Source organism: Astyanax mexicanus, chromosome 14, assembly GCF_023375975.1.
Source record: "Astyanax mexicanus isolate ESR-SI-001 chromosome 14, AstMex3_surface, whole genome shotgun sequence".
In the NCBI taxonomy this organism is placed as follows: domain Eukaryota; kingdom Metazoa; phylum Chordata; class Actinopteri; order Characiformes; family Acestrorhamphidae; genus Astyanax; species Astyanax mexicanus.
In genome coordinates this window covers 1,064,865-1,089,979 of record NC_064421.1, presented here as the reverse complement: position 1 = coordinate 1,089,979, position 25,115 = coordinate 1,064,865, and the positions used below count along the sequence as shown (strand labels likewise).

At 35.5% G+C, this 25,115-nt stretch overlaps 2 protein-coding genes and 1 long non-coding RNA gene across 3 annotated transcripts; 2 read left to right on the top strand and 1 right to left on the bottom strand.

Moving 5' to 3' along the window:
* Positions 1 to 1,909: 1,909 nt before the first annotated feature.
* On the top strand, positions 1,910 to 8,045 carry psma6a (proteasome 20S subunit alpha 6a). Its single transcript, XM_022664774.2, has 7 exons — positions 1,910 to 2,090; positions 3,155 to 3,249; positions 3,441 to 3,522; positions 4,310 to 4,465; positions 4,631 to 4,809; positions 6,413 to 6,507; positions 7,817 to 8,045. The coding sequence occupies exons 1-7, from the start codon at positions 2,015 to 2,017 to the stop codon at positions 7,872 to 7,874; spliced, it is 741 nt and encodes a 246-aa protein (XP_022520495.1). The 5' UTR covers positions 1,910 to 2,014; the 3' UTR covers positions 7,875 to 8,045.
* Positions 8,046 to 14,301: 6,256 nt separating this feature from the next.
* nfkbiab (nuclear factor of kappa light polypeptide gene enhancer in B-cells inhibitor, alpha b) lies at positions 14,302 to 20,627 on the bottom strand. Its single transcript, XM_022664759.2, has 6 exons — positions 20,323 to 20,627; positions 18,184 to 18,289; positions 17,196 to 17,403; positions 16,204 to 16,292; positions 15,749 to 16,036; positions 14,302 to 14,974 (listed from the first exon to the last, which is right to left on the bottom strand). The coding sequence occupies exons 1-6, from the start codon at positions 20,574 to 20,576 to the stop codon at positions 14,939 to 14,941; spliced, it is 981 nt and encodes a 326-aa protein (XP_022520480.1). The 5' UTR covers positions 20,577 to 20,627; the 3' UTR covers positions 14,302 to 14,938.
* Positions 20,097 to 25,115, top strand: LOC125781085 (uncharacterized). Its single transcript, XR_007424181.1, has 4 exons — positions 20,097 to 20,176; positions 24,289 to 24,390; positions 24,497 to 24,587; positions 24,828 to 25,115. It is a non-coding gene; the product is annotated as an uncharacterized LOC125781085 (long non-coding RNA).

Sequence of the window (25,115 nt, the reverse complement as noted above, 5' to 3'; positions counted from 1 at the left end):
GTTACTATATTCACTAATACCACTTTACTACAACTTTACTACTGTACACAACACAAGCCTTATGTTCACCATGACCAGAAGAAGCTCCGCCCACTTCTCTACTACAATACAGAGTTACTATATTCACTAATACCACATTACTACAACTTTACTACTGTACACAACACAAGCCTTATGTTCACCATGACCAGAAGAAGCTCCGCCCACTTCTCTACTACAATACAGAGTTACTATATTCACTAATACCACTTTACTACAACTTTACTACTGTACACAACACAAGCCTTATGTTCACCATGACCAGAAGAAGCTCCGCCCACTTCTCTACTACAATACAGAGTGACTATATTCACTAATACCACTTTACTACAACTTTACTACTGTACACAACACAATCCTTATGTTCACCATGACCAGAAGAAGCTCCGCCCACTTCTCTACTACAATACAGAGTCACTATATTCACTAATACCACTTTACTACAACTTTACTACTGTACACAACACAAGCCTTATGTTCACCATGACCAGAAGAAGCTACGCCCACTTCTCTACTACAATACAGAGTCACTATATTCACTAATACCACTTTACTACAACTTTACTACTGTACACAACACAAGCCTTATGTTCACCATGACCAGAAGAAGCCCCGCCCACTTCTCTACTACAATACAGAGTTACTATATTCACTAATACCACTTTACTACAACTTTACTACTGTACACAACACAAGCCTTATGTTCACCATGACCAGAAGAAGCTCCGCCCACTTCTCTACAATACAGAGTTACTATATTCACTAATACCACTTTACTACAACTTTACACAACACAAGCCTTATGTTCACCAGGACCAGAAGAAGCTCCGCCCACTTCTCTACTACAATACAGAGTCACTATATTCACTAATACCACTTTACTACAACTTTACTACTGTACACAACACAAGCCTTATGTTCACCATGACCAGAGGAAGCCCCGCCCACTTCTCTACTACAATACAGAGTTACTATATTCACTAATACCACTTTACTACAACTTTACTACTGTACACAACACAGGCCTTATGTTCACCATGTCCAGAAGCTCCGCCCTTTTCTCTACTGGAATCTGGGATAATGAACCATCACACAGTGGAAACACAGTGTATTGTGCTCAGACCATGTATAGATGAAGTCCCGCCCTTTATTAAAAAGAGCCAATCAGCTTACAGCTTGAGGACAGAGTGGTAAGGAAGAAGCTACCTCTGGCTGTGGAGATCTGTGCAGATGCAGTTGCCATAACAAGCCAAAAAATAATAACAAGCCAAAAGAAGAGAAATGTTTATAACATATACAAATAATTGTAAACAGTTTAATAAAAGATGTAATCAGTAGAAAATAATAAATAAGAGTGACTGTGTAAATATGTAGGAATATAAAGCGATTATTATTATTTAATACTTTCCTGTTTAAATAACAGTATTTTTTTTATTTATAGTTACCTGTTTAAATCCCAGTTCTGTTTACATTTTTATTTTATTTTATATAGTTCCCTGTTTAAATCTCAGTATGTCTGTTTACGTATTTATTTTATTTTTATTTATTTTATTTTATTTAAAGTTACCTGTTTAAATCCTAGGTATGTTTACATTTTTTTATTTTATTATATTATAGTTCCCTGTTTAAATCACAGTATGTTCTGTTTACATTTTTTTATATAGTTCCCTATTTAAATCTCAGTAAGTTCTGTTTACGTTTTAAGTTTATTTATTTATTTTATTAGTTTATTTATGATATTTTTTTTAATATATTAATATAGTATAGAAATCTTATATTTAATGTTAATAAAAATATATATTTATTATTGTTATTAATATAAAGTGTAAATCAGCGCTGGGTGATGTAAACACAGCCGTCCCCTCACACCGGAAGTGAAGCGGTAGTGTTTCCGGGTGTGTTTGTGTGTGTAGGTGCTGTTGGTCGGGTTATTACTGATTATAGATTATTGATTATTAGTGAGTGTGTGTTGGGTATGTCTCGCGGGTCGAGTGCGGGGTTTGACCGCCACATCACCATCTTCTCCCCGGAGGGAAGACTCTACCAAGTCGGTAAGAACCGGAGAGAAAGAGAGAGAACTGCCCATTCACTGCAGTGTAGCTAGCTGTATTAGCATGACTGTGAGATAAACTTACAGTTTTGGCAAAACATTAAAACAAAAATAATAACAGTGAAATAAACATACATAACAGACACAGTAATGTTTATTATTATATTATTATATAATATTTATTCTGTTTATACCTGTTTTTCTCTATGGGCAGGCTGTGGTCTCTGAGTCTGTATCTGATCAGAATCTGTCTCTGCTCTATATGTCTGACAGTCAGGGTATATTCTAATTATATTATATATAATATTATATATTGTTATAATAGTATTATCATTTGTTTTGACTAGGGGTGGACGATATGACCCTCAAATAATTTCACAATCTTATTGTATTATTCTGTATAGCAGAAAATCTTACAGCACTTCATGCTTTCCATTGCTGACTACTTTTATGGAGATGCAGATTTCATTTTCCAGCAGGACTTGGCACACTGCCCACACTGTTAAAAGTAACAATTGGTCTTATATAATATTCTAATTTTCTGATACACTGATTTTTGGGTTTTCATTGGCTGTAAGCTTCATAATCATCAACAATAAAGGAAATAAACACTTAAAATAGATCACTCTGTGTTTAATACATCTATATAATATATGAGTTTAATATTTTCAACTGAATGTAACATTTCAGTGATATTTTAACCATATCTCTCTGATATCACTCATCACTTCTCTCAAGCACCTCTCTATATATGTTTATATAATCTTCAGCTCTGTCATCCTTTCTGTATCTCTTTTTATATAACTCTATTACGTTCGGTCACTGTAGCTCTCTCTATCATTCTCTCTATCATTCTCTTTATATTACTCAGTCACTCCATCAAATTAATAAATAAATTAGTTTGTTCATTTTAACTGCATCGCAAATGGAAAAATATATATATATATTTTAAAGTTTGATTTATTTATTTAATCAGACTCAACTGTGTCCTTTATTTTAAATGAATTTAATTGATTGTAATGTGCAAACATTTACGTATGACTGTATATAACCTGTTTTATACAGAGTATGCTTTTAAGGCCATTAATCAGGGGGGTCTGACCTCAGTAGCTGTGCGTGGGAAGGACTGTGCGGTTGTTGTCACACAAAAGAAAGTACCAGTGAGTATTGATTAGTTTATAGTGCATGTCTTGGTAAACATACAGGATTCTATGTGTTTAATTATGTTGTGTTTATTCTGATATTTACAGTAATAGCTTCTCTAGTCCTGATTTACAGCAGATGATGCAGCAGTACTGACTGTGCTGATGCTCTGAGCTTCAGTCAGTGATGTGTGATTATTATTTTACAGGATAAACTGCTGGATTCAGCTACTGTCACTCATTTATTCAGAATAACAGAGAATATCGGCTGTGTGATGACTGGAATGACAGGTAAGAGCTTTATTGGTAATATTATCTAAGCATATATTAAGGCTGGACAATTTGGCCAAAATGTATGTATTTTAGTATGTCTGCACAACCGGCAAAAAGTTTTAGAACACCCCTTTTGTTTAATAGTAGCTAATTAGACCCAAACAATCTGCTTTTTTATTTAATCTTTGTCTTATTAATGACTTTATTACTGCGGTTCTTCTACTGTCAGATTAACTCTAATTCTTTTCTTCTCTGAAGAGAAACTGAAACTGAGACTCAGTCCTTAATCATGTTAATCTGAGCTAAAGGCTAAAGCTGCTGTTTCCATGTGGGTCAGCCAGACGTCTTCCTGTAGCAGTTTTCTCTTCTTACTTCTTCTTCTTCTTCTTTTTAACCCAACATACTGTAGAATCGTATCAGATTATGGGGTTTATACCATGGAGTGAATTTAGTGAACTGTTACAACGCTAGGACTTATATAAATAAAATGAAAAAAGGGGGGGCGGGGGTGTTTCTTTATTACTCTTTATTAGTTTTGATTTACTTATTTATTTATTTATTTATTCATAAACACAGTCTGGTCTGAGGACTCTTATTATGAAGCCTACAATTGTGGATTATTCACAAGGCTAACTGTTTTTATTAGTGTGGGCCTCGGGTGTGGTCTGTATGATATTAAAAATGTGATAAAAAAAACTTAACTGTTATTGATCAAAGCCCTAACTTTAATATTTAATATTGTTTTATTGTGTGTTTGTTTATGTATTGATGTGTGTGTATATTGTGTGTGTGTGTGTGTGTGTAGCGGACAGCAGGTCTCAGGTACAGAGGGCTCGGTATGAAGCAGCGAACTGGAAGTATAAGTACGGGTACGAGATCCCGGTGGACATGCTGTGTAAACGCATCGCTGATATCTCTCAGGTCTACACCCAGAACGCTGAGATGAGGCCGCTGGGCTGCTGTGAGTCCCCACACCGCCGCTTAAACACGCACAGCTGAGCGTCCTCACTGATCTCAGAGCAGCCAAACAGTGCTTTAAAATCACTGAGCATCATTAGAGGATCTTTTACACTTATATCACATCATTTCATACCCTTTAAAACTTCCTGATGGTGTCTGTGGTCAGGTATGATCGTGGTGGGCGTGGACGAGGAATGCGGGACGCAGGTGTATAAATGCGACCCTGCAGGTTATTACTGCGGATTTAAGGCGACGGCTGCCGGAGTCAAACAGACAGAAGCCACCAGTTTCCTGGAGAAGAAAGTGAAGAAGAAGTTAGACTGGACCTTCGAGCAGACGATAGAGGTACGGGTTTAATATTCAAATTAGGGCTGCACGATATATCATTCAAGTATCGTCATCATGATGTGCGCATGTGCAATAGTCACGTCGCAGGACATGTGATGATGTCACTTAAGGCAATTAAATCAAACACGTCGTGTTGCAGTGTTTTGACTCTTGACACAGGAAGTAGATACACAGCGCTGTCTCTGTGTCTGTGTGAGTGACAGACTGCTGCTTCCTGAGAACATGGTTGGGCTTGTGCATGTGTTGAAAGCTGTGCACCTCAGTCCAGCACAGTTTGCGGTGCAGATATTTTCAGTTACAGCTGAATTCATGCTTTTTAATCCTCTTATTTACCTTTTAAAAAGCCATTTAAATGCCTGATTAAAGAGTCAATTGCTGTTGTTTTGCTGTTTTCCTCGGGTTTTGAGAGCTCAGCGCTGACTCAGCTCTTGATCGATCTGAAAAAAGAACATTTGCAATGTAATTTTTTTTTTTCTAATATTGTGCAGCTCTAATCCAAATACAGGAATATATTTTAACTACTAAGAATATCCATAATTAGGGCTATCGATTGATTCAAAATAAGAAATAAAAATAATGAATTACACAATTGTCTGTGATTTAATTGCATCTTATTAAAAATGAAGAAGTAGTTTACCTTCTAAACGTCTGAGCAGCAGAAATGCTGTTTACATCACTAAATACAGCAAAAAAGATATATATATATATTTACATAGATTAAAAGTCAAAAGTTAGCAGACAAAGCCAAATTGTTGTTGTTCGTAATCTTCTTATTTTCTTATTATTCTCACCACAAAAAATTTAATGCTACTCCTTCCACAACTTTTATAATATAATCACGAAAATTTACCCAATTCTATAGCAATATGTATGTATGTAAATGTTTTTATACACTGCTCTTTTAGCCATAGTTTAGCCAAAATATTTTGGACTGTAGCTTTTAACCGAAACTTTTTGAGCTTTAGCTTTTAGCCAAAGGTTTTCGAGCTTTAGCTTTTAGCCAAACATTTTTGGACTTTAGCTTTTAGCTAGACGTTTTTGAACTTTAGCTTTTAGGCAGACGTTTTTGGACTTTAGCTTTTGGCCAAAGGTTTTCGAGCTTTAGCTTTTAGCCAAACGTTTTTTGGATTTTAGCTTTTAGCTAGACGTTTTTGAACTTTAGCTTTTAGGCAGACGTTTTTGGACTTTAGCTTTTGGCCAAAACTTTTTGGATTTTAGCTTTTAGCCAAAACTTTTCGAGCTTTAGCTTTTAGCCAAATGTTTTTGGACTTTAGCTTTTAGCCAAACGTTTTTGGATTTTAGCTTTTAGCCAAAACTTTTCGAGCTTTAGCTTTTAGCCAAACGTTTTTGGACCTAAGCTTTTAGCCAAATGTTTTTGGACTTAAACTTTTAGCCAAATGTTTTTGGACTTTAGCTTTTAGCCAAAAGTTTTTGGACTTTAGCTTTTAGCCAAATGTTTTTGGACTTTAGCTTTTAAGTCATTATTTTCTTTATTTATGTGTAGTTCTTAAGGTGCTGATCTGTGCAGGTGAAGTTTATTCTCTGTATTTTATAGTTTACTATTAAAAGTCTGATTTATTTATTATTTTTAATTCCACAGACTGCAATCAGCTGCCTGTCCACAGTTCTGTCCATCGACTTTAAGCCGTCGGAGCTGGAGGTGGGGGTGATCACCACGGAGGAGCCCAGGTTCAGGTGAGAGCTCAGTGCACGGAAATAGAACAGGAAGGAGCTCTTATACACCTGAACCACAAACCCCAACACACACACACACACACACTATACACAGGCAGCTTCACGTTCACACAGTTCACTGTTTGACCTACTTCACTTCAGCAGCAGCAGCAGCTCTTCTTTTGGTCGTCTGATTCCACTGGCACTTTAATTTATCACGTTTCTCTGAGAAAGATCTCATGTTTCTCTGCATTCATTTGAGCTCTGCTGAAGTCGAGGCTGCATTTAATGCAACGCAACGCAGCTCATCATGCACCTCCGGCGTGCAGCTACGCTAAAGTGCTAGTGGACACGTAAAGAAGATGCATATATATATTTTTTTGTATTTAAAGTTTTTATTACACACTTCTTTCATACACTTTAAATCAGACTGGGCAAATCAACATCAACAAGTACATTTTAAGAAAATTACATTTAGGATTCGAGGGCATAAGTATATATTTGTCAGCATATCCATAAAATCAGATGTGACAAGGAACTGAAATATAATAACATTAATAAAAACAGTAAATAAATAAATAAGTACATTGAGATGACACATAATTAATCAGTATGCTTATTGCTGAAAATTGTATTATTATTATTTTTTGAAGTATTAATCATTACTCTTACTCATATTTTGATTCATATTACTTTAAATTTTTTTTTTTTTTTTTAGTAAGAAAAAAATGATTTAGATTTATATAGCATTTATATAAGATGTTTACTCCTAGTAAGTTTTATTTTATTTTTTTATTCATTAGTATTCCAATTTTATTATGGTAATTTTAATGATGTGTGATAGAGATTTACTGAATATTTACCTACTAATTTGTGGCGCCAAGAAACGTTGAGCCAAACATATTTTTAGTGTAAATAAATGAAAGGACATCATCATTTACACTTAGCAATGACTGATTCGTTGCATTGTCATATTGCATTGTTTCCTCTAACATTAGGATTGTTTTAGGCAAGGCGACAGTATTCAGTAATAAAAGATAAAAGTTATCTTTTTGGTACATCCCTGTTTTTTTTTTTTGATTGTGTATTATTCATTATCTTACTGGACAAACTTTTGCTTTCTTTTTATTGTATTATTTTTTTGTTCCTGTCTTTTGTAAATGATCGACTACATTGAAAATGTGGCTCATCTTTAAAATACGTCCCAGTGAAAATGAAGGTTGATTGATTAAATGAATTGTTTTATTGGTTACCCAGCTGAATTGGTTTGATTGATTTATCACTGGTGCTTATTCACTGTGCACTGATTTGTTGTTTTTGTGTTTCACAGGATTTTATCCGAGTCTGAAATCGATTCCCACCTGGTGGCGCTGTCTGAGCGGGACTGAAGGGGGCGCTGTTGTCTGTGAGAGTCGGTAACTGAAGCACTACAAACATATCCTCAGTATTTCAGGCCCTGCACCCCCCCACCCCCCCCCCCCCGCTGCACTCCGCCCCCCTGTTTATTCTGCTTTTTCATGCAACACTTAAATAAAACCAAAACGTTCTGGACGAGTTAACTGGCTGTTTTTGTGGTTTTATTTGCATAATTTAACCGCTGTTCAACATTTCTATAGTGCTGTGAAAAAGTATTTACGTACCTGCAGATTTCCTTAGTTTTTTGCTTTTTTTTTTAATCATACTTATATTTTTTTATATATCTAAATTAACTTGAGTAAATACAAAAAGCACTTAAAAATTATTGAATTTATTTTTTATATATATATATATATTTTATTGAGGAAGCGAGAGAAGAGGACAAAAAAGACAATTGTAAAACTGGAAAGTAGAGAAAAAAGACAAATCCAATAAATGAGAAAAGAAAAGCGTTGACAGTATCCAGTATAAAAGCACAAAGATAATAGACAAAACAAATGTAAAAAAAAAAAAGCTAAATAAATAAAGGGGTCCAGCCCTAAATTTAATATTTTTTATTTTTAACTTTTTGTTTGTGTGCTTTTGGGTCATTGTCCTGCTGCACAACCCAAGTACGGCAGAATTCCTGGTTCCATTTATTACAGCAAGTTTTCCAGGTCCTGAAGCAGCAAAGCAGCCCCAGACCAACATACTACCACCACCATGTTTTACATCGTTTCGTATGATGCTCTTTTTCCGAAATTATGTGATAATTTTACTCCAAATTTACACTTTTTAAGGTTATCTTTGTCTGATAGTAAAATGTTATTTGTTATTATGGAAAATCTACGTATGACAAACACGCACAAATGAAACAATTCTGCAGGCGAAAAGGGTTAAATACTATTTCTCAGCTCTGTGTTTGTGGAAACCGGACGCTGTGCGTCAGTAAATATTGCGTTAGCTGCTGGTAATGGTAGTGAATTCAGCCCGTTTCTCAGCGCTGTGCTGACGGCTCTGTTCTGAGGAGTGGTTTTACTGCGCAGAGATGTGACTTCCTGTTTTGCTCAGTCTGAGTGGGTCAGCTGACTCTCCTCCCGGCCGCCTTCGTGTCTGCAGAGCTGTACATTACTAAACTCTGTTTACACAGTTTCCACTGATCTTCTGCTTTCTGCAGGAGTTCACTTCAGTGCGTTTGGAGAAATGTGCTTTATAACAGATCAGGGGTTCTGAACTGATCTCAGCCTGGGACCTGCATTTCCTCATGGTCATTAAAGTAGTGACCCACAAATTATAGAAACATATATAAAAAAATAAATAAATCTTTCAAAAACCCCATTTAAACATACATATGCATGCAAAATGAATTTAAGAGCAATTTGTTTTATAAAACGTAAACCCATGTCCAGATGTGGAAAGTAACTAATTACATTTACTCACGTTACTGTAATTGAGTAGATTTTGTAAGTAATTTGTAATTTTTAAGTAGTTTTTAAATTAGGTCATTTTACTTTTAGTCAAGTTCATTTTGACACAAGTAATTTACTTCGCTACATTGTAAAACTCTCCATTACTGAGTAACAAATGAAATGCTGGGGGGGGGGGGAAATTGTCTGAATTAAAAAAAAAAAAAAAAAGTTTTGTTCTCCATGGTAGCGCAGCTGAACTTTTCCCAACAGTGTTTATAACGGTTAGTGGGAGAGACGCATAAAGTTGAATCTTCTGTCGATTTTTTCAGATTTGTCCATTTTTGGATCTTGTTACACAAATCTGATGGTATAATCCAACTTGAAAAATGCAAAAATTGAAAAATCAGAAAATTAAGAAAATATTTTTTTAAATTATTATTCATTTTTCCTGAAATTGCGATTGAAGGGGCAGAGATGAAAAAAACTAAAATTGCAAAAATAGCTTTAAAAAAAAAAAAAAAAACTATTTCTTGTACACTAAACTATTACATCAAATTTTCTATTTTTGCATTTAGCCTAAAACGGCAAGAAAATGTAATTAATTACAGCATTCAGTCACACAGGCCAGGGATTGAACCTCAGTCTCCCACATGGTAGCTCACTCAACCAGTTCGCTGTGTCCGGACCAATCAAAAGCTGCGTCAGTGCAGAGCTCTCAAAACCCGAGAAAAACAGCAAAACAACAGTAATCTGCCCTTTAATCAGCATTTAAATGACTTTTTAAAAGGTAAATAAGATTAAGAATACGTTTTTCTGGGATTAAAAGTGTGAATTCAGCTGTAACTGGAAATATCTGCACTGCTAAACTGTGCTGGACTGAGGAGCACAGCTTTCCACACGTGATTATGTTTAAGAGCACGTGTCCAACCATGTGGATGATGGAGGACCTGAATGTGGTTACCTCGTGTTTACTCCTGCCCCTCCCCCTCGGGCTCGCCCTCCCCCTCTCTTGTGCTTCTCAGGCAGCAGCAGCCTGTCACTCACACAGACACAGAGACAGCGCTGTGTATCTACTTCTTGTGTCAAGAATCAGAACACTGCAACATAACGTGTTTAATTGATTTGATTGCCTTAAGTGGCATCACACGTCCTGTGATGTGACTGTTGTGCATGCAAAAATTGTGATGATGATGCTTAAACGGTATATCGTGCAGCCCTAGTTCCCTCTCTCTCTGAATGTAAATGATCTGTGTCCTACATTTACTCGCTCGTCCCCCTGGTAGACAGTGATTTGCATACAGTCAGATAGTTCAGTAAGGTCCTGTTCCCCGATATAAACCGGATTTTCCGGCTGCCGGGTCCGGCATGGTTCAGGTTTAATCAGGTCTGTGTGAGATTATGTACAGAGGGGTGGTATGACTGGCTGATTTGCATGAGAGTGGCTGGTGTTTTCGAGGCGGTGCCGGGTGCTGGGTGCCGGCACAGTGACGATAAAGCCCGGCCCGAGGTGCTGCCCCGTCCATTCAGCCCAACTTTATATTCAAATCAGCTAAACCACACTGCACACGCTCAGTCTGAACTTACTGTAACAGCAGCAGACCCGTGGGCGGAGTCTCACACTTACACACACATATACACACATATATACACATATATACAGCTCTGGAAAAAAAATAATAGAGCACTTAAAAATGATGAGTTTCTTTGATTTTACCAAATTGAAAACCTCTGGAATATAATCAAGAGGAAGATGGATGATCACAAACCATCAAACCACCAAACTGAACTGCTTGAATTTTTGCACCAGGAGTAAAGCAGCATAAAGTTATCCAAAAGCAGTGTGTAAGACTGGTGGAGGAGGAGAACATGATGCCAAGATGCATGAAAAAAACTGAGATTAAAAACCAACCAGGATTATTCCACCAAATATTGATTATTTCTGAACTCTTAAAACTTTTTTTACGTTTTCTTTGTATTATTTGAGGTCTGAAAGCTCTGCAGCATTTTTTTTTGTTATTTCAGTCATTTCTCATTTTCTGTAAATAAATGCTCTAAATGAGAATATTTTTATTTGTAATTTGGGAGAAATGTTGTCTGTAGTTTATAGAATAAAACAACAAAGTTCATTTTACTCAAATATAAACCTATAAATAGTTGTATACACACTGCTGGTCTAAAGATTTAGAACTAGATTTAGTTTCCCCGAAGAGCTATTCTTATGTAGCTAAAATGACATAAAATAAGAATAAGATTAAAATAAAATATAATATGAATGAAAAAGAGACCAAGATAAATACACATAATATAAAAGAAGAGTTGGGAAGTAGCAGCAACATGAAACTTTGTTTTCTCGTTTTTAGTTTCTCTGTCTTACTTATTTTGTAAAAAAATTTGTGAGGTAATTTAGCATTGGGTTTAGGTGATAAAGGCTCTAGTAAACTCTCCTAAGATGTTATTACATGATTTTACAGACATTTTATTTTATAGCATTATTTTTTAGAAAGAATTTTATAACTAGAACTGTTTTTTCAACACCAATAAAAGTCAGTTTTTAAGTAGAAAATGCGTTAGAGGACGATACGTTATCTGGAAACATTTTTAAACAGAAAAAGTAATTTCTCAGAAAAATAAATATACTTCAGAAATGGACCAAAATGCACATAAGCATAAGGCTATAGTCTTACGTATTTTGTCAGTTTTGGTGAAACAATGTAAAGTGATTTTTTTTTTTTTGTATTTGGGTGAACAATGCTCTAGTAAACTCTCCTAAGATACATTTCTAATAAGAAATAGTGATGTTTTTTCAACACCAATAAAAGTTTTTAAGTTTTTAAGAAGAAAATACATTAGATAGAGGATAATCCATCATCAGGGATATTCTTACACAGAAAATATTATTTCCTCAAACAATAAAGATACTTCAGAAATGGACCAAAAATGCTCATGAAAGTAAGACTATAGTCTTATGAATTTTGTAAATTTTTGTGAAAAATTGCAAGGTAATTGTACGTGGTTTTTGGGTGAGAAATGACTTAGTAAACTCTCCTAAGATGTTTTTTATCTCATTTTACAGACATTTTAGCATTTTTTTATTTTTTAGAAAAAAAACATTTATATCCAGAACTAATGTTTTTTTTTTGTTGTTTTTTTTTTCAACTTTTTAAGTAGAAAATGCGTTCGATAGAGGACGATAAATCATTAAGGTATATTTTAAAAGTGAAATAAGTGATTTTTCCAATAAATAAAGATACTTTAAAAATGGACCAAAAATGCTCATGAAGGTAAGACTATATAGTCTTACGTATTTTGTCAATTTTTGTGTGAAAAATTTCAAGGTAATCTTTATGTGGTATTTTGGATGAACAATGCTGTAATAAACTCTAGCATTATTTTTAGAAAAATATTTTAGATCCAGAACTGTTTTTTCAACAGCAATAAAAGTCAGTTTTTAAGAAGAAAATGCGTTAGAGGATGATACATCATCAGGGTATATTTTTAAAGTGAAGTAAGTGAATTTTCCAATAAATAAAGATACAGCCTTACGTTTTGTTGTAAATCTTGGTGACAAAATGTAAGGTGATATTTCCTTGTATTTGGTCTGCTAGGATGTTTTTACCTACTTTCGTGACATTTTAGCATTGTTTTAGAAGATCTTTTTATTAAACAGAACTATTGATTTTAGGTAAAAACAATTTATTAGCTACATCAGAGGGAATTTTCAAAGTGAAGTAAGTGATTTTTCCAATAAAGATACTTCAAAAATGGATCAAAAATGCTCATGAAGGAAAGGCTATAGTCTTATGTATTTTGTCAATTTTGGTGAACAACGTGTTTTTTGGGTGAGAAATGACTTAGTAAACTCTCCTAAGATGTTTTTACCTAATTTTACAGACATTTTAGCATTATTTAAAACAAATAATTTTTTTAAATTTATTTTTAACCAGTGATGTTTTTTAACACCAACAAAAATCAGTTTATAAGTAGAAAACGCGTTAGATAGAGGACGATACGTTATCAAGGAACATTTTCAAAGTGAAGTAAGTGAATTTTCCAATAAATAAAGATACTTCAAAAATGCTCCTGAAGGTAAGGCTATAGTCTTGAGTATTTTGTCAATTTTGGTAAAAAGAAATTTAGCATTATTTTTAGAAAGAATAGTTTATATCCAGAACTAATGTTTTTTTTTTTACTTTTCAAGTAGAAAATGCATTCATTAGAGGATGATACATCATCAGGGCACATTTCCAAAGTAAAATAATTTATTTTTGCAACAAAAACAAAAAAATGCTCCTGAAGGTAAGGCTATAGTCTTACGTATTTTGTCAATTTTGGTGAAATAGTTTAAGTTAATGTTACGTGGTATTTGAGGGAGAAATGCTCTAGTATACTTGTATATGATAATGTTTTAAAAAGGTTAATGATAAACCATCAGGTATCATTTTTAGACAGAAATGCAAAAGATACTTTAAAACTCGACCAAAAACTCTCATGAACGCATGACAGAAAAACAGGAAACACTCCAGCACTGGGGTTATTAATGCTATTATTATTATTATTATGTTGTAATAGACCTTTAAGACTATTACAACATAATAATAGTAATAATAACATTAATAACCCCAGTGCTGGAGTGTTTCCTGTGTAATTCCTGTGTAATTACAGCGTAATAGTGATGTTCTGGTGAACTCTCTGAATGTAAACTGAGGGAAGAACGTGAGAACAGTGTTCTAGTGAACAGCTGAGTAATAATTACTAATAATTCATCACGTTCCGATTCGAAGAACAGCGTTTAACCGGTTCCACGAAGCCTCTGGCGGCTGGAATTCGGGAAGCTGTGAGTCGAGCGGGGAATTTTCAGCTCCTCCCCCAACAGGAAATTCCACTGTGCTCAGCTGATGGAGTACAAGCTCTTCTATTACACACACACACACACACACACACACACACACACAAAGCCTGGCTCCGCCCTCCCCCTCCCTCCCCACACAAACACTCAAAGAGGAACAAGATGTACTTTGCAGTTTCAGGGCTTTAATTTACCAGAGCATTCTGGGATTTTCCACAAGAAAAAAAAGGAAAAATTTACAATTGTACAATTTCGACATTCGTCTGTACATCACACACACACACACACACACAAACATCTATTTATATACACTTTATATATATATATACTTATTTATATATAAATACAAACACGTACATTTGTCTTTATAAAAATAGATCTGTGTTTATTTTACATTATTATACACCGTACTCTTTAGTATCAGTACTGCAGGATCTTCCACTGGAACATTTTTATTATACAACAGTCCATCATAAAGAGCCGACAGTCCCTCTATCCATCTACCTATCTATCTACCTATCCGTCTCTCTGTTCATCTGTCTGTCGGCGTCTTTCCGGACAGCGTTCCTCCTCAGTCATTCTCACAGAATTCACGATCTCATCCTGCTCTTCTTCTTCTTCGTCAGTTTCTCGTGGCTCGTGTAGCCGTCCCCTGACCTCCTGCACCCGCGGTGCTGCCGGTCAGATCTGGACGCCGCTTCGGCCGTTTCATTCTTCTGCTCGTCTTCTTTTTTTTTTCCTTCTTCTTCTTGTTCTTCTTCTTTACTCCGGATCACTCCGAAAAACTGCACCAAACTCATCCCTACTTCTGTCCCATCACTCGAATATCATCATACGGCTGCAGGAGAGAGAAACAGAGACAAGCAGAGGATTAAATAAGAGACCAGGAAGCTCTGGAAACAATGTGCATCAAACATGCAAACGTATACTATTTACAGCTCTGGAAAAAATAAGAGATCAAGAGGAAGATGGATTATCACAAGCCATCAAACCACCAAACTGAACTGCTTGATTTTTTGCACCAGGAGTAAAGCAGCATAAAGTTATCCAAAAGCAGTGTGTAAGACTGGTGGAGGAGAACATGATGCAAAGATGCATGAAAAAAACTGTGATTAAAAACCAGGGTTATTCCACCAAATATTGATTATTTCTGAACTCTTAAAACTTTATGAATATGAACTTGTTTTCTTTGCATTATTTGAGGTCTGAAAGCTCTGCATCTTTTTTTTTTATTTCAGTCATTTCTCATTTTCTGTAAATAAATGCTCTAAATGAGAATATTTTTATTTGGAATTTGGGAGAAATATTGTCTGTATATATTTATATTAGAAACTAAAATTAAAACCTTTAAAAATACCACTGAATAAATTAAATAGTCTATTAGATATTAAATATTGTAATTGCTTGCTATAAAAGTGCATAAAATTCACTTTCACCCCAAATCCAGCACACCTGTTCCAGGTAACCAACTGAATGATTAATTAGAAATATAAAATAGAATATCCTTAAGCTAATTAGCATTAATTAGCATCAATTAGTGCTAAAACTCTACCTAATTAGTGAGCAGTGGACTAGTGAGTGACTTTATTTTATATAATAACTGAAAACGTACCTCATCATCATCATCATCATCTTCCGACTCCAGCTCTTCATCATCACCATAGTCGTCTTCACTGTCCTCGGACTCGGTGTCGGAGAGATCCCGCAGGTCTCCCGCCGTCAGGTCGAAAAGCATCTTCTTAATCTCCTCGTCGTCTCGGCCGTAGGTCAGGTGATACGCCGTGTGACCTCCGTACGTCTGGCTGTTCACGTCGGCGCCTTTACTGATCAGGAGCTTCACCAGGTCACGGTTCTGGAGATCCACAGCGAGGTGGAGCGCCGTCCGGCCGTTACACTGCTCCTGATCCAGACAAACGTTAAAAACAGCGTGAGAAAAGGAGCGATAATTCTACATTTGCTTTTTTGTACTTTTGTACTTGTACTAAAGGGTGTTAAAAAAGTGGTTTATAACTAAATATCATTATAATTAGATATTATAATACATATTTAACATATATTTGGACCTACCTGTGCGTTAATATCTGCTCCAAGAGAGATGAGGTTCTCCAACAGTGAGAGATAACCATGCATGGCGACCAGGTGCAGACATTTCTGACCTAAAGAGGAAACAACCAAGCCAATATAATGAGCTTCAGCCTTGCATTTATGCTGGTAAGACAGACAAATCCTGTATGTGCATGAAAAAAGGTCCTCCGGCTTTGCATACATATATAAAAAAAGACTATAAAAGTATTTAAAACAATAAAAGTCGACTTTTCATACACTGTTCTTACTATTACTAAACTACTAAACAAAAACTAAAATCTGTGCAATGTGCCTTAAGATTAAGATGCCTGTTCTCTGCTTTTTGGTTGCATTCATGGAAAACAGTCTTTACCAAAAATGTTTTAAGCTTTATGTGCATAATAAAGTTCCTTATCTTCACAAATAAACCTATTAAAATTATTACAAAAAACACTAATGTGGTTTGAGTTTGCATTTATGCTGGTAAGACAGGCAAATCCAAACTTTCAACAGCACTTTATGTGCATGAAAAAAATCCACCAGCTTCGCAAAACAAAGACTATAAAAGTATTCAACGTAATAAAAGTCTACTTTTGTTTTGTGCATGGTTCTTACTATTAAAAAAAAAAAGAACTAAAACAAATCTGTGCAATGTGGCTTATCATTAAAATGCCCACTCCACCTTAAAAATGCTTAAAACATTTCTGAGGAAAACAGGCTTTACTAAAATGTTTTAAGCTTCGCATGCATAATAAAAGTCCTTTATCTTCACAAATAAGCCTATTAAAATCATTACAAAAACATTAAAAAGTTGCAATATGGCTTGAGTTTGCATTCAAGCAACCTAAGATCTATTTTATCGATGTTGTAAGCTTTATCTACATAATAAAAGTCCCTCATATTTACAAATAAATCTATTAAAATTATAGTATACAAAGTAAAAATCCTATTTTCTTGCTTTTTACTAATATTAAATGTAAGCGATAGGTGCGTACCGTTGTAGTTGGGCATCTGGAGGATGGTCTGGAGCTGGTCGGGGCAGTTCTGGGTCAGGAGGCTGAAGCAGGCGAGGGAACCGATGCGGCAGGCGATGTGGAGCGGCGTGTTCCCACTGTTATCCACCAGCGTCGGGTCAGAGCCGGCCCTCAGCAAACGATCCACCACCTGAGGCTGCACTGTGACCACGGCCAGGTGCAGCGCCGTCTGGATTTAGAAGGAAAATGATGGAAAGATTAGTTAATAATGTTGAATGAGCATGCACTTTTTATATATACAGCTTTAATAGAGCTTTTTATAACGTAAAACTACTTGTTTCCAAATTAAAAGTCCATCATCTAAACAAATAAACCAACAAATGTTTTAATAACTTTAATAATAAAAGGCCTATTTGATTGCATTTCCTTTTTATTTAATTTTTTAAAGCTTCCAAAACCAAATCATCAATCAAAATTCAAATTATCTTCACATAAACACTAAATTTCTCAACCTTTAAGCTAGTAAACAATCTAACTTTATTTTTTAAGTTTTAAGCTTTTTGTGCAGCTTTGCAAAAATAAATCCAATAAAACTCATAATTGTCCAGCATACTTTTCTATTGGTCCATTCATTATGAAATTTGCATGCAATATAAAGGACAACATTTGTGTTTAAATATTGTATTAAATTAAAACTAAACCAAAATGAATGAAAATACAATAAGTGTACATTAATGAACAGTACTTACAACAGAATATCTCAATTTATTACTAATTATTACAAATCTTACCTCATTCTTAAGCATTAAACTTGTCTTAACTAGTGCCTATTAATAATGTTACTTATGTTATAAGCACTGTTAGATGATGTACTCTTATAGTAAAATGTTTCTGTATGTATACAAATTTGGATTAAACCTAGTTTGAGACTTAATTGCAGTGCAGTTAAGCTTTAAATCTAAATTAAATTTTAGAAGTTATCAGAGATGATCAGGGATGCTGATGGTACCTGTCTCTGGTAGTTCTGCTGGTTGAGGAACGGGTCGTTGATTGACATGTCGATCATCTTTATGGCCATATCTGGGGCTTCGTGGATGACGGCAAGGTGTAAATACCTGAAGATGAGAAGATGAGAAAAGCTTGATAAGAAACATAAACACACACACGTTGGTTTTGCAATCTTTGTGAGGACGGCACATTCATATAATAATACAAATAACAACAACAGAAGTAGTTAATTTGTACTACAACTAAAAATGAACCTTTACATAAGTGACCCCAAGTAAAGCATTTTAATATTTAAGATCTTCTAATTAAAAGTAACAATTTTTGAAAAATAAATAAATAAATAAATAAATACTGACAACGCTAACAATACTAATATGCTTCATAATAATGCTAATAATAATAATAAAAATAATAATAATAACAGAAGTACTACATTTATACTACACCTAATCCTAAAGTTAAACCTAAAGCTAACCTTAACCTCAGTGACCTCAGCATTTCACCATTTTAGATTTTCTAACTAAAATAGCAATTAAAAAAAAAAAAAAAAAAAAAAAAAAAGTGAGCTTGTGAGAATATCAGGCCCTTACAAAGGTACTAAAACATGCACGCACACACACGCGTTGGATTTGCTATCCTTGTGAGGACAGCACATTCACATAATAATGACAACACCAACAACAGACGTAGCTAATTAATATAATACACCTAAATATAAAAGGCTTTTACTATTTAAGATTTTCTATTTAAAGTATTTTAGTAAAATTTAGTAAAAAACGAGCTTGTGAGAATATCTGGTCCTCAGAAAGGTACCAAAACAAGCACGCATACAGACACGCACACACATTTTTGTACTTCACACACTGCGCATGCGCTGCACTGGATTCCTGGCAGTAAGCCCGGGACTTTCCGCAGCGCTGCATGCAGGCCTGTTTACACTGGGACCTCTGCCTCACTGTGTGTGTGTGTGTGTGTGTGTGTGTGTGTGTGGTATGCAACACCATAAAAGAATGAGTTGTGCAATCCGAGGTTTTTGCAGCACTTAAAAAAGGTGCAGCACCTGCATCCAGGTGCCTGAGGCAATTTTTCTGCATTGTTGGGGTTTGTTTTGCATGTGTGCAGATTATGCAAAAGGCTTCACTTTTATGAGTTTTTAAACGTTTTTTTGTGCATAATAAAAGTCCTTTATCTTCACAAATAAACACACTGCTGTTACACAACATTGAACTATTACAGAGTAATCAAAACTAATTTGAATACTGATAATATAATAGTACAGTAAAGTAATTAACACTAACTTTTACAAAGCTAATAAGAAAATAAGAGTAAAGATGCACCAAATTCTGCAACATGTTTTAATGTATGTACTGTTGTTTCTTTTCTTTATCCTCTTCTAAAATCATTGATTAAGTCCTAAAGCTGATGTATGTTTTAATATAAAATATGCATTTTTGTTTTTAATGTAAAGTGACTTTATTTATCTAGAGCCACACAAAATAAAATCGTTATAATTCATATGAACTAAAAGTACAACTATCTGGCATTATTCTGACTGCATTGCATTTTCACAAATTCTAATAATGTTTTTTGTATTATCTTTTCTGTAACATAACTAAACAAAATTTCGTGCAGAAGTGAATACTTTATATTTAATGTCTGAGTAAAATAAGTATTTTTCTATTTATTTAAAATATGTGTATATTAAACGTATTAAAACAAAAATAAAAAAGTGTTTTCAGGAAATATTACTTTTTTATTTGTATTTAAGTAGAAATGCATTAACTACATACTGTACACCATTACAACATAAAATAATAATAAAAAATAAATAATACTAACAATGATGAGTATTTTTAAAGTGTTTTAAGTTTAAGTTTCGTCCGACTTCGAGAAAAAGCAAAATAAAAGTCCCGTTCTCCATTTTGTCACTTCAAACTACTCCACAGTAAACAGCAACAGGGTCTTTAAAAAGTTCTAAAAATCCGAATATACAGGTAATTACAGTTATATTCCGACTTAGTTTTGTTGTATGTACGTTTCTAATGTTTTTTAGTCTCCTTTTTGTGAGTTTAGCGACCTCCATAACCGCAGAACCCCCACCCAGCCCCACCGACCCCTTCATAAAGCCTAAGCCGCTTACGTGTCGCCATCCTCGGTCACCTCTCTCTTCCACTCCGCGCCGTCCTGCTGCGGCTCCGCGGAGCTCTGAGGGGCGCACTGAACGCGCAGCCGCCCGAGATCCGCCGCGACCTCGATGTATTCCTCCTCCTTAAGCGAGTCTAATCCACTGTCCAGGCGGTCGTCGTTGCTGGACGCGGTTTTCCCGGCCTTTGGGCCGCGATTCTCGGTGTTAAAATCCATCGGGCCGGTTCTGGAGGCTCGGTACAGATCCATACTGTTACTGCGGGGTTTAGAGTAGAATAGCTAGCTGTATGCGCACTACAGCGCAGCCCTCAGAACACAGTGTTAAAGTGGAGGGGGGTGTGGGCGTGGTTTGGGAGGATCTGGGTGGGGTTTGTATATTTTGTGGGCGTGGTTTAGCTCAGGGTGGGGGATTTCCAGGCCTGATTGACGTCTGAGCTGCAGCGGGAGTTTATCCAGGAGTTTGGGGGAAATTTCTGCACTTTATCAGCAGGATGCATTTTTATCACAGCTGGGAATCCTGCAAAATCCACCCCAGACCCACAGGACCTGCTGCTCCACTGTTTACACCCGGGACAACCCGACTGTACCACTAAAAGTACAGTTTTTAATGCTCTAAACTGGTCTTAGTGCTGTAAAAGTGCATTTAATATAGTCAGAAATGCATTAGCTACTGTTTCCATTTGGACAGAGATGTTCTAAATGTTCTAAAACGTTTTTAATGCTGTAAAAGTGCACTAAAAGCTTGTTGCATTATAACAAATACACAAAACAATCATAAAAGCATTAGCTATTGTTTGCATTTGAGAAGAGAGATGTTCTAATGTTCTAGTGAAAAAAGTGCACCTGAAAGCTTGTTGATAAATGCATTCGCTCTTGTTAACATTTAGTAAAAGAAGTATGCATACTCTAAAAGTATAGTTTGTAATGCATACATTGTTTTGATACTCTAAAAATGCCCAAAAGCCTGTTGCATTGAGATACATTACACACTAAAAATACAGTTTTTAATACTCTAAAAGTGCATTTAAAACCTGTTGCATTACAACTGATATATAAAATAATAAAAATAGAGGTCTGTGTGCATTAATCATGCAGTATTTAATGTTCTAAAATGGCAATAATAGTAGAGCTTACAGGCCTAGAATATTTTGGTGCTCTAAAAAAACACAAAAAAAAGTTTGTTGCTTTGAGATACATTCATAAAAAATGCATTGGATATTGTTTACACTTGGTAAAAGTTGTTTGTAGGCACTGAAAGTGCAGTTTGTATTGCTCTAAATGTGCGCTAATTGTAAAAGTGCATTAAGCTGTTGTATACACTTAGGGTAAAAGAGATGGATGCACTAATAATACACCCTTTGGGGCCTAGAATAGGTTTAAGGCTCTAAATGTGCACTAAAAGCTGATGTATTATGATAGATATGTAAATTTATCAGAAATGCATTAGCTGTTGTTGACACTGGGCCTTAAATAGGATATCGTTTACGCTCACAGTTCTGGATAAAAAGGCAGGTATTCACAGATAGTTGTCAGTTATTAGGTGTAGAAAGTTTCAAAAGGTTCTGAAAGTTAAGTAAAAGCTGGTAATATTATGGCAGATGTATTAAAATAAGTAGAAAAGCTGGTGCATATGATTACATTATCTCTATTATACAAAAATAAACAGAAATGCAGTAGCTGTACTAACCCATGTCAGTTCTTTAGGCGTAAACTGTTTTAAAGCACTAAAAGCTGGTTAAATTAGGACAGAGTTATAAAATAAGTACCAAAGCTGGTACGTGTGATTATGGCATATTCTACTAAATCTGTGCCATTTCTGTCCCCAGGAAATTACATGTATTAATGTGCACACAAAATAACTTTAAAATAATTTTCATTATTAAGCATAGTGTCTCGCATATTGACCTAATTGCAAAAGTAAGATATGTAATTAAAAACATACTTAGAACTACTTATAACACTGAAAAAATAGCATTTGTTACCTGTCCCCACTCTCACTCTCTAACTATAAGCTTTACAATTAAATATAATTATTACAATCCTTCAGATTAAAAGATTTAAAAATAAGTTTAATTTGGAAGAGTTACAACAAGTAAATGGCACCCATTCAGAGAAATGGCCCTTATGCTTTAAAAATAGTTTATACATCTGAGAAAAGAATGTAATTTTAAGTGTAAGGTTTTTAAACTCTTTAGTTATTTTTATAGTTTAGTTATTTATTTATTTTATGTTTGCACTGTGGAATTCTTAAGTTCTAGTTTAGTTGTAATGTCGTAAAAGCACACTAAAATATTTGCATTAAAAGTTGCATTAGGAAAAATAACGTTGTAAATGATTTGATGTGCTAAATCTGCACTAAAATGGGGAATATGTTGACGCAAAGGCAAATTTGTTTGTATATATAAGCAGTAATGCATGATGTGCTGATTTGACTAGAATTCAAAGTAGGTGTTAAAAATGTAGGTGTTAAAGAGGATTCAGCAAAAGCAGAATGTTGTATGACGCACATATTTACCCAAATAACTCATACAGTATTTAATGTAAATAATGTGGTTGCTGGCGTGGGAAACTCCACAGTGTGTGTGTGTGCGTGTGTGCGTGTGTGTTGTGGTTCCTGACTGTAACACTGTCCTAATAGTGGAGTGTTTCCAAGGAAGCACAATAGACCTGTTTGCACAAGTAGCAGCAATGAGGCAGTGTTGGACACAACCAGGGCAAAACCCACATACACACACATACATACACACACACACACACACACACACACACACACCCCACAGCAACCGTAACTGTGCTGCAGAAACAGAGGCGTTACACCATAGCAGATATTTACAGAGAGTAGCTGAGTAAAATGAGCGGCATTGCATAATAACAGTTAATAACAGACAATCCATGATCATAAAATAGATAATAACAGATGCATGCATTTCATTACTTAAACAAATATAACTGGATTTTTTTACTCATAAGTGCATAAATCAGAAGATAAAAAAACAATTCTAAAATAATAGCAGCCAAACCAATGAATTAAACCCTACTTTAGACTGGGAGCAACAGCAACTGTGCACCATGCAGCTTGATTCAGGGCGTGTCAGTGTAACTTTGCTTTCGTAATGACGGGAAAAGTACACCTTGCACAGCTCGAAACACAATCTAAAAGGCATGTACTAATTCTTTTAATTAATCATTGGTCGTGTGGTTAGTTTTGGGTGTAACGTAAAATAATAAACCAATCAGAGTGTCTCTTTTTCATCATTTTCTTTATTTTCATTTACTTTGGTGGATTGCTATTGTAACGGTGCAGCTACCTGGACGTGTCCAACAAACTCTTCTCAGCAGAGGAAACTGAGCTGCTGGTTGACGCTGTGAAGGAGCTCCAGCAGCTCATTTACGGGAACAGCAATGTTATTTTATTTACTATTCTGTTTATTGTTGATGTAAAAGTTGGGTTTGTGCTGCTGTGTGTTCATGTGTGTGTAATAAGTGGGGGTGTACACTCGGCTCGGCACAGCGCCCGTGTTACCGAGATAGCGATGAACGTCTGACTCTTGGTGTCTGTCTAGGTTGTATTCAGTCAGTGGAGCTCCTGTGTTTTCTGTTACCAAGATAAACAAGCAAAACTCCAGAAATGTAATAGGATCCACCTATGATAAACCTATAGTTACACACAGAGGTGGGTAAATTCCAGGTACAGAAAGTAAAAATTTCTCCCCGGGGTTTTGTTGGCTGAGCTGCAGCAGAGCCGCCCAGGCAGTTGGAACAAACAAAATCCCGGGGTGGATTTTTACTTTTAACTAGTGTAATCAGATCTGATCTAAACATCTAAACACCTACCTATCTCAATTGTACTTGGCTGGTGGTGTTTTTCCTCCATAGACTAATTCTAACCATTTGTTTCTTAGCTCTGAATTACTGGGTAAAGTATATAAACACTGATGTGTTATTCGCACAAATAACACAGGAATGAACTGCATGCTGTTTCTAGAGCTGTTAGCTCCTCCTATCTGACGAGACGACGTCGCTGCCCGGCTTCAGCTCTGCCTGTGGGCGGACCCGAGCAGAGGTGGGCGAGGCCATGAATACTCGAATACATGAATTCACGGGTTGATGTAGACACAGTGCTTTTCCTGATCGACTCGTTTTGTTTTTCTGAATATTTTTTTTACTAGTTGCTGCAGAGAATGAGGAAGAGGTTGAGGAAGAGTTTCATCATGTGCAGAATCATAAACAACTCAGAGACCTGCTGTATTTCAACAAGTGGTAATTTTGGCGATTTTAGTGATTTTAGTGGAAGGAGAGCTTTAAAGATAAAGTAAATATGACTAAAACAAATGATCCCATCTGTTGCTCGAGTTATGAGTCTGTTATAATTATAATTTTAAGTGGGATTTAGCAGGTAAAACAGTTTAAATGAATATAACCGCTCTGCACTTGCATTTATGACACATCAATTTATGTAAAACTGATAATAAACCCATATTTGGATGTTCTGTTCTGTAGATGTCACAGATCAGAGAACTGAGTGCTGGGTGTGAGGAGGAAGCGTCTGTGGTCTGTAATCTGAACCGGGCCGTATGGGAGTTTCTCGGACGGGCTGGAGCGGACATCCTGGCACACCGAGTTCACCAAGCGTAAGAACAAAAACCCTGTATCTCCATCAGCCAGCAGCACCCTCACAGCCAGCTCTGCGGTGGGGAAACAGCGGACTGACCAGTTTACCCACTGCTTCCTCTTTTAGCCAGAACACCAAACACACACGTCTGTTTTTATAGCAATTATAACATAACA

Bases quoted from the DNA above. Each gene is read 5' to 3' on its own strand.
- psma6a (XM_022664774.2), top strand. From the start codon at position 2,015: ATGTCTCGCGGGTCGAGTGCGGGGTTTGACCGCCACATCACCATCTTC. The intron at 2,091-3,154 runs GTAAGAACCGGA...TGTTTTATACAG, and splicing joins GGGAAGACTCTACCAAGTCG to AGTATGCTTTTAAGGCCATT. The intron at 4,810-6,412 runs GTACGGGTTTAA...TTAATTCCACAG, and splicing joins CCTTCGAGCAGACGATAGAG to ACTGCAATCAGCTGCCTGTC.
- nfkbiab (XM_022664759.2), bottom strand. From the start codon at position 20,576: ATGGATCTGTACCGAGCCTCCAGAACCGGCCCGATGGATTTTAACACC. The intron at 18,290-20,322 runs GTAAGCGGCTTA...TCTCATCTTCAG, and splicing joins GTGACCGAGGATGGCGACAC to GTATTTACACCTTGCCGTCA. The intron at 16,037-16,203 runs GTAGGTCCAAAT...TGTCTGGATCAG, and splicing joins GAGCAGATATTAACGCACAG to GAGCAGTGTAACGGCCGGAC.